Source organism: Bos indicus x Bos taurus, unplaced genomic scaffold (genome assembly GCF_003369695.1).
Source record: "Bos indicus x Bos taurus breed Angus x Brahman F1 hybrid unplaced genomic scaffold, Bos_hybrid_MaternalHap_v2.0 tig00000113_arrow_arrow_obj, whole genome shotgun sequence".
Lineage (NCBI taxonomy): Eukaryota > Metazoa > Chordata > Mammalia > Artiodactyla > Bovidae > Bos > Bos indicus x Bos taurus.
In genome coordinates, this window is record NW_020867122.1 from 1 (window position 1) to 15,270 (window position 15,270).

The 15,270-nt window shown below is 39.7% G+C and overlaps 1 protein-coding gene across 1 annotated transcript; it reads left to right on the forward strand.

The window, feature by feature from the left end:
* Positions 1–1,227: 1,227 nt before the first annotated feature.
* On the forward strand, positions 1,228–10,473 carry LOC113888575 (desmoglein-4-like). Its single transcript, XM_027535631.1, has 6 exons — positions 1,228–1,525; positions 3,695–3,991; positions 5,318–5,460; positions 5,787–5,850; positions 7,392–7,600; positions 9,632–10,473. The coding sequence occupies exons 1-6, from the start codon at positions 1,228–1,230 to the stop codon at positions 10,397–10,399; spliced, it is 1,779 nt and encodes a 592-aa protein (XP_027391432.1). The 3' UTR covers positions 10,400–10,473.
* The last annotated feature ends 4,797 nt before the right edge of the window (positions 10,474–15,270 follow it).

The following is a 15,270-nucleotide window of genomic DNA, read 5'->3' on the forward strand; positions in this document are numbered from 1 at the left end:
GAGCAGATGCTGTCGACAGTGGCTTTAGCTGTGGTTTGCCACAGAAAGTGAAAGTCGCTCAGCCGCGTCTGACTCTTTACGACCCCATGGACTATACAGTCCATGGAATTCTTCTGGTCAGAATACTGGAGTGGGTAGCCTTCCCTTCTCCAGGGGATCTTCCTAACCCAGGGATCGAACCCAGATACCCCGCATTGCAGGCGGAGAGTCTTTACCAGCTGAGCCACCAGGGAAGCCCACAGCCCAAGGCCATAAGAAAGTTTCAGAGGATGAGGAACAGAGAACAACACAGCACATAATCTAATCTACGGGATAATCTAGTATCTCTCTAATGAACCTAAGTCTGGAATAGAAAGTCAACTCCCAAATCAGGTATAAGAACACACTGTACAAAACCATATACAGTATGAATAGGCTCCTGGTTTGTTATCATTTGAGTAACTAAATGACTCTTCCATTTAGGCATACAAAAGACATCTTTAAAAGACATTTATTAACTTCACAAAGAGTGACCTAGCAAAATACCTAGAGATGATAGTGTTCTGACTTACAAATGAAAATACTAAGACTCTCTGCAAGTAAAAAACAAAACAATTCTTTATTCAACATAAAGTATAAAAGTGGACTAAAAGCCCAGACTCCTATTTCTTTGTCCTCTGCTCCTTCTAATAATATACTAACCCAAAATTTGTTTCAAATGGGTTAGGAAGAAAGCAAATATATTTATATTTGTTTTCAAAAGTACCATTTCAGAGAGAAACAGTGTCTATTTAATGGATGGATTTAAACAGTGAAACAGAACAAAAAAAAAAAAAAAAAATACTCAAAACAATTATTTAACTTCAATTGCAGTTATTTCCACAAACACCGGACTCAATAAGTACCCAGAATGAAAGGCTCTAAACTGGACTACAGGGGTCTCATTTGGGGAGATACGGTGGACTAGAAAGCAGAGTAAGCCTTCTCTGAGAAAGGATGCTGAATTTTGCATTCTGAGATATGTAGTGAAGCTGAAAACAGGAATGAAAAAAACATTTTAGGAAGAGTGACTAGAAGGCACAAGTGTTGGTTTAGGAAAGAACAAGTTCCAAGAACTAAAAAGAAGCCACTGGGTCCGGAAGGTGCTGAGCAAAAGCAAGAGCAGCTTCAGGAGATTTAAGCAGGCAGGATCCTATCACGCACCAGCTCAGGAGTCAGGTCACTGTTCCTCTATGCTGTGGCGTCATCATGGGATGCGAGAAAGAATTTTCTCCCCAACACCATTTACCCCAACACCCTATATGTCTTGCTGTTTCAGATGGCTCTCTAAAAAACGGCCAGGGAACCATATGTATTGAAGTTCCTGATGTCAACGATTACTGCCCAGTCATTGTTGCTGAGAGAGAAACCATCTGCATTGCCTCTCCCTCCATCCTTATCTCTGCTGCAGGCGTTAACAGTCACCCTTATGGGTCTCCCTTCACCTTCTGTGTTGTTAATGAACCCCCAGGGACAGCGGACATTTGGGATATCACATCAGTAAATGGTAAGTAGGATGCAAATTTGCTTATACTCTAAGGCCAAAAGCAAAAACAATTACCAAATAATTAGTCAAGTCACATAATAATACTTTCCAACTCTATGTCCACCAAAAGTGTAAAGAGTCCATAGTAGCATGCGTGTTTATGGTAACTGTTGCTACTTTAAAATAAAGGCCTCACGTTGATAAAAATTGAGATATAATTTCAGGCATCTTAACAATTTACATACCTTGGGTTCTTTTTCCTGAGATGTTAGATGTATAATAGAAAACGAATGTTTTGAGAGAATTTCATTCTGGACATGTGCCTACTAAGTCACTTCAGTCCTGTCCAGCTCTTTGCGACCCTATGGACTGTAGAGACTGTAGCCCGCCAGGCTCCCCTTTCCATGGGAGGCTCCGGCAAGAATACTGGAGAGGGTTGCCATTTCCTCCTCCAGGGGTTCTTCCCAACCCAGGGATCAAACCCACGTCTCTTACATCTCCTGCATTAGCCAGCGGCTTCTTTACCACCTGGTAAAGTGCCACTTGGGAAGCCCCCATTCTGGCCACAATAGCTCCCTCGTCAGACATTCATTTGGAGAAACAGGAGAGACGTTGTAGGTAGGGTGGTAAGATGGTGGTCAGAGTTCAAGGTAAGAGGAAAAATCCACCTTTCTGAAGCCACCAAGCTTTTCCATTCATCCTAAAATGATGCCAGAAAAAAAAAAAAATTGCCACCATTGACTTGGAGGAAATCGGGTAACCTGTTTTCACCATAAAACCTTTTAGCCCTTTCACCACAAAACCACCTTAATATTTTTAAAAGCTAAGCAATTGCATTAAAATCAATATAACTCTGAATTCATGTTCACTACAAAACTCCAATATGTTATTCTTAAATAATTGCTACCTACTTTTCCTCATTCATATCCTAGATTTTATGAGGAAAAAAACAAGAAAAAATATTCAGCATGAGATATTTCTATCACAGATTACCAGTAAAAAATACAGTCTTATTGGAAAAAATATTCTTAGGGTCCTATTTACATGCTGGTCTTGAAGAAAAGAAAAAATCCCACTTAACAACAGGCTGGGGCCATGCCTTATTTGACTCTTACTTGAGCTCAGGTTACATTTTGGTAGACATAGCAGGTTATTACATAGCTAATTGAAAGCAATAACCCATAATAATAATAATTAACAATAATAATAATTGAGTGTTAAGGATTCATCAATTACTATTCATGATTTAGGAGTAAATCATTTCTAAGGCCTCCTCAGGTTGATAAATTTCAACCTATGTGTTAAGCAATGGTTTCTATAAAAATCAATAGATAATCACAGCACAAAGAATTAGTAAAATAATAGTTTTTGGAATAATTTTAAATGTTAAGACAGTGATTTTGAATAAGAGATGAACAACAGTCTTCATGAGGGTATTTGGAAGCTGTCATCCCAAATAGAAAACTTCTAATTATTTCCTTTCAGCTCAATATTCTTCATTCATTAGACAAATATCCACTGAGTGCATACTATATGCCAAGTATTGTTGCTCTGGAAATAAGCATCATAAGTGTTAATTTTTAAAAACTGACAATGTATTCTATGACTAAAGGAGCATGAAAAAAAGTCAGATCCTAAGTTTATCATGGGTATTAGAAAGAGTTACTCACCAAAACATTTTTAAAATTTTTCCTGTATATTCAAGTACAGTCACTTGACAATTTCTGTGTTACTTTCAGGTATACAACAAAGTGATTCAGTTACACATACAAATATAACCATTCTTTTCCAAATTCTTTTTCCATATGGATTTTTACAGAGTATTGAGTAAAGTTCCCTCTACTATATAGTAGAACCTTATTTTTTATCTATTTTATATATTGTGGTATCTATCTGTTAATCCCCAATTCCTAATTTATCCCTCCCCCATTTCCCCTTTGGTAATCAAAAGCTTGTTTTCTATGTTTGTGCTATTTCTGTTTTGTGAATAAATTCATCTGTATCATCTTTTTATATTTCACATATAAGCTATATCATATGATACTCTTCTTTCTCTGACTTCACTTAGTATTATAATCTCTAGGTCTGTTCATGTTGCTGCAATATGACTTCATTCTTTTCTATGACTGTGTAATATTCCATTGTATATATGTACCCCATCTTTAATTTATTTTCTCTCTTGCCTTTTAGCTACCTCTGCAATCCTGAAAGCTGAGCAGACTTTATATTCCGCATACTACGAAATCCCGATCCTAGTAAAGGACAGTTTTAACAGAGCATGCGAATTGCCGCAGATCATAGAGTTAAGGGCCTGTGACTGTGACATCAACCACGTGTGCTTGTACTCGGGTATCACAGACGTCAGCACCGGGGATGGGAGCTCTGTCACCAGTGTGTCTGTCACTGACGACCAAACTGAGGCTTCAAATGTTGGTATGGGATCAACAGGGATTGGCATGATCACGATGGGCGTCTTACTGCTGCTTCGTAAGTACTGGATTAAATCCCTCTTTTCAGCAGTTCTTCAAAATAAGAATGTAATCAGGTTCACTGGAATGGCCATTTCTTTTTGGTACCTATGGCAATGTTTGTGGAAATCTGGAAATAAGCAATGGGATTGATATGGGCATGTTACTTGTTCAATAACGGTAAGTAAGAATATTCACTGGAAGGACAAATGCTGAAGCTGAAACTCCAATACTCTGGCCACCTGACGTGAAGAGCCAACTCATTGGAAAAGACCCTGATACTGGGAAAGACTGAGGGTAGAAGGAGAAGGGGACGACAGAGAATGAGATGGTTGGATGGCATCACCAACTCAGTGGACATGAGTTTGAGCAAACTCTGGGATATAGTGAAGGACAGGGAAGCCTCATGTGCTGCAGTCCATGGGGTCCCAAAGAGTTGGACATGACTGAGTGACTGAACAACAACAACAACAACAAAAAAAGTCCAGGGTTAGTGAGGGTCAAAAAGATGGGAAATATGCAAGTCCCTAAGTACAGTATTTTTGCTGTTGTTCAGTCGCTCAGTCGTGTCTGCTTTATAGCAGAGCTAAAGTAATCCCATCATGACAATTTCAGCAGAGTCCTTTAAGAGCAGAAAAGCAGAAGTAATTAAGTCTAAATAGGAAAGTTGGGGAAGTCCTGATGGAGAAAGTGACTTTGAGCTGAAGATCTTCTTAGAAGGAGCATGGTGTGTGGGGAAATCCAGAAAAGCAGTCTAGGACAGAGGAAAAGCACAGACATAAACACACATGTAAAATGTGCACACATGTACACAGGGAACTAGGAAACATAAAAACTGGATTTGAATCCTGGATCTGCCACCAGTTTGGAGTCTTAGATTAGCAGGAAGAAAGAACCTTATTTGCCTAATCTGTCATTAAAGTTTACCTGATCTTAAGTGACTAGTGGATTTGTATTTATAAACACGGATACATATCCTCAATCCTTAATGTTACTCGATCAGTCATGTCCGACTCTTTGCAACCCCATGGACTGCAGCCTACGAGGCTCCTCTGTCAATGGGATTTCCCAGGCAAGAATACTGGAGTGAGTTGCTATTTCCTTCTCCCGGGGATCTTCCCCACCCAGGAATGGAACTTGGGTCTCCCATGCTGCAGGGATATTCTTTACCATCTGAGCCACCAGGGAAGCCCCACTCAATACTTCAGGGGAAATTAATGCATTACATTTGTATTTTTCCCTCTAGTTCTGAATATCATGCCACATTTTCCCAAAAGTGATGCATTTGATGACTTCCTAAATTGAGCAATATGTGTTAACTCTTCCTTTCCACTTTCCTGGGCAGTGGCACCGCTCTTGCTGCTCTTGTGCTGCTGCTGCAAACGAAAACAGCCAGAAGGGCTGGGGACGAGTTTTGCTCCTGTGCCTGAGGGGGGAGAAGGAGTGGTGCAATCCTGGAGAATAGAAGGGGCCCATCCCGAGGACAGGGTGAGTGGATTCGTCAGGTTCCACAGAAGCTCAGTGTTTCAGAGGGATTCAACATGTCCTGATAATTATACACTGCACAAAGTTGAAAATACATCACTTTTGAAATGTTTAACATAAGCACTTCCCTGGTTCAGTGGCTTAAACCCTGTGCTCCCAATGCAGGGGGCCCAGGTTCGATCCCTGGTCAGGGGTCTAGATCCCACATGACACAACTAAAGGTCTCACGTGCTACAGCTAAGACCAGTGCAGCCAAAATAAGTAATTAAATATGTATTTCAAAATGTTTAACATAAAACATTTCTTTAAAATCTTTTTTTTCTTTTCAGGATGTGTCCAACATATGTGTACCAATGACAGCCTCTAATACCCAGGACCGTATGGATTCCTCTGGTCAGTGGATGTCAAAATCTGTTTTCCTTTTTAAAATTTGCAAATTGTTCAGCCAGACAAATCTCATGTATAAGTACCTTACCAAAAATCAGCATATCTGTCATTTTCCTTGGAGGACAGTGTAAGTGGAGAGAAAGTTACATATTTGAAGTGGTGACTTTATTTTTCTGTCTTAAACTACTGGCAGTGAAGAATGATGTAGCAATTCAAAGGGCAAAGTCTGGAACCAGAATGCTCAAGTTTGATTCCCAGCTCTGCCACTTACTAGTAATTAAGTCCTTGAGTAAGACACTTCACCTCTCTGGGCCTCAATTTCCTTCTTTGAAACTGAATTTATGATAGTACCTACTTCAAAGTGTTCCTATAAGGAGTAAATGATCATATATATGTATATATACATATTATATATTATATATATAGTATACATACTATATATTATAGGTATATTATACATATTATATATTATATGTATAGTATGTACATTATATATGTATGTGTGGTATATAATATGGATCATATATGTTACATATATCATATACAAATGTGTGTATATGTGCTGTATGTATATATGTATATCACAAATATACATTAGAATAGTGCCTTGCACAGTAAGTGCTACCATTATTTGTAAAACAAGCAGTTTTAAAAAAAGAAAGAAAGAAAAAAACGAAGCAGCAAATATGTTCTCCTAAGAATACACTGAAGGCGATGACAGAGGATGAGAGGTTGGATGGCATCATGGACTCGATGGACTTGAGTTTGCGCAAGCTCTGGGAGTTGGTGATGGACAGGGAAGCCTGGCATGCTGCAGTCCATGGGGTCATAAAGAGTTGGACACGACTGAGCGACTGAGCTGAAATGAGGAACTTTTCTTAAATTCATACATGCATTCGCCTCACCACTCTTACCCTCTCCTAATTTACCAAGTCCCAGAAATACCCTAAAATACTGGGAAAATACCCAGCATTGGGCAATAACTGAACAAAGTAGAGAGGCTGCCCAGTTCTAGAGCGGGCTTGTGATTTCTCAGTGATGATTTCTGAGTGTCCCAAGCCAGACTCTGACTGCAAAGAGTCTAAGGTGACTGAACACTCCTATGGAAGCCCATTCCCCATCCAGCACCAGGGTGAATGAGGACTGTGAGCTTCCGTTTCTGCAAACGCGTGGCTGGCCTTGCTCTGGAGGGCTCATGAGTGAGTGCAAGTCTTCTCAGCCAGGCCTGGGGAGCTTGCCAGAGGCAGCCCGAGAAGGAACTGGTGCAGGCAAAACGGAGGCCCTGCTCCTCTGGCCTCTTCTGCACCTTCAAGTCTGTCAACCGAAAGGTGGCAAAGCCACGCCTGATACCTGGCTCCCTTTGTACTGTTTAGTTTTATTTTTATCAGCAAGCCTGAAGATAATAGATATAGTTGGAATTGCTCCTATACTAGCATTGCAGAGCCTTCCCTTTGCTGGGGGGAAGGGGTGGTGGTGTTGCTGACAGTGTCTACGGGGGTTAAACAATGCAGACGACTCCAGCACCATTGAACCCCTTCTCCTTTCAGAAATCTACACTAACACCTACGCAGGCGGAGGAACGGTTGAAGGGGGTGTCTCGGGAGTGGAACTCAATACCGGTCTGGGGGCGGCCGCTGGCCTGGCAGCGGGAGGAGCAGCGGGCACCGCGGGGAGGAGGAGCTCGGCGGTGGGCATCCAGCGGGACTATGGGGACACCAGCCTGAACCTGGCTTTCCTGGACAGCTATTTCTCTGAGGTAACTTCCCTGCACACAGCTCCACAAAATAGTCTTGGGACTGAATAATAATAATAACAATGGTGGTAGAGTCTTCTAAAATATATTTGAGGACTCTTAACTCTACCCCAATCCGGAATAAAAAATTTCTCTGAGGTAATTCCCCTGCACACAGTTCAACAATATTATCATTCACTCTTGAGACTGCAAAATAATAACAATGGCAGTAGATTCTTTTCTGAGATATATTCAGTTACTTTTAACTCTATCCCAATCTTGAATAAAAAATATTTCACTTTTCCTTAAATACAAAAAGCCAACTTACTGAAACACGTCATATCCAGTAGGCATAATACCTCTGACAACTGTGAAAAAGGCTAGTATCCCGTCATATTCCATGTCCCTTCTGCTATTTTCCTGTATTCTGTTTCTTTCTGGTGTTCCCAGTGTTTCCCACAGCAAAGAGCAAAGAGAATCCCGATCAAGAAGAGCTGTGTGTTCATGTCTGTTCTTCACGGTGGCCTTTCAGCCCTGCAGATACCTCCAACAGAAAGGAGAAAAAATAAACCAAAAGCCAAATTAGGGAAGAAAGAGAGCACAAACTGAGGAATAGGGCATCACCAAGATTTGATGACAGATTAGGGCCTGGAACCCGGGTCTCTCATCTCTACTCAGGGCCCCAGGCACTGTGTCCCTCACTAGGGGAGAGGATCATGGGTCTATGAGCATGCCAGGAGGAAAGACACAAGGCCCTGGGATGGCCTAACAGGGCAGCACAAAGGATAAACAGAGGATTTATCTAAACCATCTTCTGAATTCCTATCTAGTACCTTTATTTCTCTTATTTAGCAGTCCATTTTATCTCATATTCTAATTAGCCCATTTTACTCCTTATGTGGCAACACGTGAGTTTCACCACCGCTCTTAACAAAAAATGCTAAAGATGTTGTAAGTTGTATCTTAAAATTGGTGGTTACCAACACCACTATAGACAGGGCATGAATAGTGTCAGTATTTAAATGAGTCATCCACACCACTCAAGTACATTTGGGAAATGGGCACAAGACTAAGTATGGCTAAGACTCCACACTCCCACTGTGGGAGGCCCTGGGTTTGATCCCTGGTCAGGGAACTATATCCACCATACCACAACTAAAGATCCTGTGTGCTGCAACTAAGAACTGGCACAGCCAAATAAATAAATAAATAGAGTTTTTTGTTTTTTGTTTTTTTTTTTTTTAAGAAAAAGTAGGGATGTAGACTCTGGTACAGACTATAGGGAAAGCAGCATGATGCAGTGGAGAAAAGATAGGTGGATTTGACATTGTGTTGGACAGCTATTTAAGTCTTGGGCATGACATTAACCTTCCCTGGGCCTGACATTAACCTTCCCTGGGCCTGTGGTTACCTTATTTATTAAAGAAAGAAAGGGTCAGATTGTATCAGGGGATTTTGGATGGTGTTGGGCAGGCCCTGTGGGATTTCATGGAAACCACCAAGGGCTATAGCAGTTGAGGCAAATAGGGAAGGGAACCACCAGGTGCTCCCTCCCCACACCTTCAAACAAAGAAGTTCTCATTTCATCACTTCTACATGTTGAGGTCACACCTAGGATTTCATTTAAAGGGTCTGTCATTTAAAAAAAAATTAAAAATCACAGTAGATAAACTCCCTCCTGATAACGTAACTCCAAAAACACCCCAGCTGTCTTCACCTAGGCCACATAAAAGAAGTCTCTGAAACATAGAGCTATGTACACCTCTATGGATGTTTTTATTCCAAGTTGATCAAATATCTCTCCTTAAATAAATAATGTTTTGCACATAACTAAATGTTATTATCTTAGACCACCTCAGAAACAAAAGACTATGCACACTGATCTCCTTTCAGAGTTCCAATTATTTAGAAATACGGCAATCAATCAGGGTATCTCTCAGTTCATTCCATTAAATCATCTTAAATCAGATGTCTCTAAGGCATTGCTGTTGCTCTTCTTTAATTATTTTATAGAGAAAAGAAACGTCTAATTGTCTGTTTTTCTTCCAATTTTAGAAAGCATATGCTTATGCAGGCGAAGATGAAGGCCGCCCTGCAAACGATTGTTTGCTCATTTATGACCACGAAGGAGTAGGGTCTCCTGTGGGCTCCATTGGTTGTTGCAGTTGGATTGTGGATGATTTAGATGAAAGCCACATGGAAACTTTAGATCCAAAATTTAAGACTCTTGCTGAAATCTGCTTAAACACGGAAATTGACCCATTTCCTTCTCAGCAGTCCTGTATCCCCATCAGCACTGACCTCCCCTTACTTGGACCGAACTACTTTGTTAATGAATCTTCAGGAATGACTCTCTCAGAGGCTGAATTCAAAGAAGAAATGGCAATACCTGAACCCATGATGCACGGGGATATTGTAGTGACCGAGACTTACACTACTGCTGATCCATGCATGCAACCCACTACGATTGTCTTTGATCCTCAGCTTGCACCCAATGTTGTAGTAACGGAAACAGTAATGGCACCTGTCTACGAGGTTCAAGGGAATATTTGTGTCCCTGCTGAGTTAGCCAACACACACAATGTAATCTATGCTGAGAGAGTGGTGTCTAGTCCTGGTAGGCCTGACGTGAGCAGTAGTAGCATGAGTGATGGTTGTAGGGGACCTGTCATGAGTGGTGGTATTTTGGTAGGACCAGAAATTCAACTGACACAAATGATGAGTCCAGACATTCGCATAAGCCAAACTATTGGTTCCACATCCCCAGTGACATCTCGACACAGAGTAACACGGTACAGTAACATACATTACTCCCAACAGTAAGTGTTTTATGGTCAATACTCTCTATGGAGACCATGCACCTTGTAACCACCAACATATCCATCAAAGATGCGCAGTGTACCACATTTAACATTTTAAGTCAACAAATGTTCAAAAATTCTAAATTCAGTGAGATTCTTTGATTATATCTTTTGGGGGGGTAACTATGGCAAGCACTTTAGATAAGCCTTTGAATTTTTTTTTCTGATTTTAAATTATGTGCCAAAAAAACTTAAAGAAAATGTGTTACATTCTTTGATACTGTCTAATAAATAGCACATAATTCATACAGTGAATCTTAAGGACTTCGGCCTGTAAAACTGGTCATATAAACCAAGATGCTCTTGTTCTTGAAGGTTGCATAGAAACGCCTTGTCTGCATTCAATAGCCATGTTAACTTTCCAATACATATTTCTATTTAAAATGTTAAAGTGGAAAAAATGAATTAAATGTACACTTTTGAAGTGAAATTGAAAAAGAAGATGGAGAATCTGTTAATAGAGATCTAAAGTCACTTGTCTCATCAAATGGTTTCTCAAGATATGCAATGATTAGGGCATGCTTAATATAATACAGGGAAAGAGCTTCTTAGCTGAATGTGTCACTAAAAATGGTCCATCAAAAGGAATTATATACATATATAGATATGCATATATTCATATCAATATGGATGAATTCTTATTGCACTTTACTGATTTATATCATCTAACTGTAAATTAATTTAGACTAGCAGAAATATAATTATGACAACATGACACAGAAACAGTTTCCAGGAGAAGTACTGGAGATTTTACTCCTTAGAGAATTTTTTTTCCCTGCTTTTTTTAATTATGTCAGAAAACCATATGAAATGTGGTTTAATCATTTTCACTGACCTGAGTCATAGACTATTCCTTTGGCAACCAGATAACCTCTAAAAGCACCTCTGTAGTTATGCATACATTCAACAACATTTACTTGGAAGCTTCTCTGTGTTGAGTGCTGGTCTTGACTCTGAATGTTAGTTGAATACAACTGGCAAGATTCCTGTCTTCAAAAAGCTTCTAATTCATTTCTAGACTTAAAACTCTGGGGATATGGCTTTGAGTTCCTACCAAAAATAATTAACAAAATATTTAATTCCATTACCAAGTTGTGTTTCTCTTTTTAATGCTACTAGTAATGTTGAATAAATAAAATGGAAACCCATGCACAGATTGCTTATTCTTAGTAGGCATCAAGCTATCCTGAGAAAAAAAAATTCTAGCAAGATAGTTTTATTTAATTCTGTAAAATATGTAAACTATATAGTAGTAAGTATAATGATGTGACTAGTAAGATAATATGAATGGAATAAATTTATTTTCAGGGCTTATTTTCTTCTGGAAGGAAATAACTGTAGTGCTTCTTGCTTAATATTTTTATGAGTAAAGTGTTGAAGAATTTGGGGCCTCTCACAATCTCTTGTCCAGTTCTTTCATTTTATAGAAAAATTTTCTGTGATCTATCCCACTATCAATATGCAAAGATTTAATGGTGCTTCAAAAAGAGAAACCCCATTTCTGGTGGATGCATTCCTCCATACTATCCATGGAAATGAGATCAGAACCATTTCATTTTTTCTCTCAACATTATCAGTGGAGAGGAAATTCTCCATCATTCTAGGTATCAATCATATGTGACTCAAGCCTCTGAAATTGGCATATGTTAAAAACATCATCTCAAACAAAATAAAGGGCATAAAGCAAGATTTCTCCTGCTTAAGAGGGTACTGATTTAGCTAGGAGATAAAGATTAAGTAACATTTATGTTAACATTTGAAAATGAACCCAGGAGTCCAGGAAATGGGATTTAATAAACAAATATAATAGAATGTAGTTAGAGTTCTATCTCCTGCCCCATAGAGTGAATAAATGGATTCTCTTAGAAAAGTCTTATCAGGTGAAGGGAAAAGATGTTGACAAGACAGAATTTATAAACTTCTGTCAGAAAAGCATTCTTTTAAAATAGTCCCTCTTTTGGATTAGATACTTCTGATTGCAATATATTACTGAATATAATAATGTTTTATATATGTCTTCAATAAAAAATATGTGGTAAGAAAATATATATTTTATTTTCTCTTTGGTGCATGCAGTATTGCACACACAAAAACACATTTGGAAAACTATTTCCCATTTTGTTACTAGGTGATTATCATCTTTATCATTATGTGCACAATACAGGAACATGAATCCACTTATAAACCGAAATTCAGAATAATGTATTTATCAGTGGTAGAATTTCTCAATAGCATCATTATTTTATGAGTAAATGGCTCATTATAAACTAACAAATCAATTGAATAAGCTCCAGAATTGTTCTAGACATTGTATAAATTATAAAACACCATCTCTTCCCACTGTATTTAAATTTAGCAAAATAGGGCTGGCTTCCCTGGTGGTACACGGGTTCCACCTCTGGTCCAGGAAGATTCCCAAGCTGTGGAGCAACTAAAGCCCGTGGCCACAACTAGAGCCTGTGTGCTGCAATTACTGAAGCTTGCACCTAGAGCGTGTGCTCTGCAACAAGAAAAGCCACCACAACGAGAAGCCCTCTCACCGCCGTAAGGAGGAACCCCCGCTCGCCACAACTAGAGAAAGCCCGTGCATGCCAACAAAGACTCAGCACAACGAACAAATAAGTAAAGATTCAACCTCTAAAGTCATTTTAAAAGTTATTAGTATTATTTCTGTACCAGAGGTATCAATTTCTGTTGAAACAAGAAAAGGATAATTAATTTCAATTATTTTTTAAAGGCTCCTTGAAGATGGTGACACCTGAGGTAAGCCAAGTAGAATTCTATCTGACAGTGGTTCTGAAAGTACCAACGTCAGAAATACAGGATATATTCAGAAAGCACTAACAGTAAAACATAATTTAAAATGTCTGAAGCAAAATATGAATTATCACATAGTCAGCCATTTTATATAATGCTTGCCATATGAATTACTTGAAATTATATTTTATTGAATTCTTTTTTAAATTAATTAATTTATTTTAATTGGAGGCTAATTACTTTACAATATTGTGGTGGTTTTTGCCATACATTTACATGAATCAGCCACGGGTGTACATGTTATGTGAGCTTAAGTAAATAGCAGAGTTAAAATTCAACCGCAGAACAGCCTAACCTCAAAGACTTTATTATTATTACTCATCAAATTCTTCCAACTTAATTCTAGAAGGACATATGGGAGACAGATGGCAGAGGATCTTGAACCCCATTAGGGTTTTGGATTTAACTTTGTAGAAAGTGGCTCAGATAATTAAGAATCTGCCTGCAATGCAGAAGACCTGGGTTCAATACCTGGCTCAGGAAGAGCCCCTGGAGAAGGAAATGGCAACCCACTTCAGTATTCCTGCCTGGAGAATTCCATGGACCAAGGAGTCTGGCAGGCTACAGTCCATGGGTCACAAAGAGTCAGACATAACCGAGCGACCAACACTTTCACTTTTCATAGAAAATGAGGGTCCCAGTGAAAAATTTTGTGCTAACGAGTGACTAGGTCCTATTTCATGAGATGACACTGAGGCAGGCCTCAGAAATCTCATGATACGTGCTGTGCTGTTGATCATATGATACAGAGATACCCCCGTGGCCAGATCACTAAGGCAGAGAGCCCAGTATGGTGTCAGGATCTTCCAAAAAGCCAGCGTTCCAAGCTGAGCTTGCTGGCCCCAAAGCCTGGAGATGGTCTGTACACTGCTGAGGTGGGTAAGTCCATGGTGCACTGTCTAAAATAATGCCAGTCAATCATTTTCTACGTTAATTGAAGGCTGTATACATCCCATGGCCCTGACCTATTTCATTACTTCAGGTGAGGCAGATGGATAATTTCAGTTTCTAGAGTAGGGCATGCTTTCTCATAGCTGTCACTCTGCCCTACCCTGGCTCCTTAACTGGAAACCCTCTTCCTTCCCTTCATCTGCTCAGCTTCTTCATTCTCGTCTCTCAACACCCACTTCGAGCATTGTCACTTTTTAGGAGCATTTCTTGATATCTCTTCCTTTTGACCCAACCTACTTGCTCAGCTACTTCTCTACTCCCTTCAGCAACTAAGATACTATATTTTTCCTACTCCTGCCAGTCTGTGAGCCCCCTGAGAATAAGGACAATTTTATCATTTCTGTTGGAGAAGGAACTGGCAACCCACTGCAGTATTCTTGCCTGGAGAATCCCATGGACAGAAGAGCCTGGAGGGTTAGAATCCATGGGATCGCAAAGAGTTGGACACAATTGAGTGACTAGCACACACATCATTTCTGTATCTCCAGCATCAGCAGAATGTCTAGTCTAGCACAGGCACACATTACTTTTGGAAGCGAAGAATACAGTCAAGTTCTCTCAAGCACCTAAAAGGAAGTGCCTATATTTAATCATAATATATTTCTCAAAAGTGAAAGTTGCTCAGTCGTGTCTGACTCTTTGTGATCCTGTGGACTATACAGTCCATGGAATTCTCCAGGCCAGAATACTGGAGTGGGTAGCATTTCCCTTCTCCAGGGATCTTCCCCACCCAGGGATTGAACCCAGGTCACCTGCACTGAGGGCAGATTCTTTACCAGCTGAGCCACAGGGGAAGTCCAAGAATACTGAGTGGGTAGCCTATCCCTCCTCCAGTGGAACTTCCCGACCCAGGAATCAAACCAGGGTCTCCTGCATTGCAGGTGGATTCTTTACCAACTGAGCTATCAGGGAAGCCCATATTTCTCAAAACAACCATGAAAACCAAATAAATGAACCCTAAACATTATACTGACTAAACATGTTATATGAAAAAATCCCATTCCCAGAAAGCCAATACTCTTGTTCAGCAGTGTTACCTCTAGACAACAGCCCTTTGAATGACCT

What these genes read in the sequence shown, in the direction of transcription:
- LOC113888575 (XM_027535631.1), top strand. Translation starts at nt 1,228, where the DNA reads ATGGGATGCGAGAAAGAATTTTCTCCCCAACACCATTTACCCCAACAC. An exon ending in GGGCGTCTTACTGCTGCTTC is followed by an intron (nt 3,992 to 5,317) that starts GTAAGTACTGGA and finishes TTTCCTGGGCAG; the next exon opens with TGGCACCGCTCTTGCTGCTC. An exon ending in TGGACAGCTATTTCTCTGAG is followed by an intron (nt 7,601 to 9,631) that starts GTAACTTCCCTG and finishes TTCCAATTTTAG; the next exon opens with AAAGCATATGCTTATGCAGG.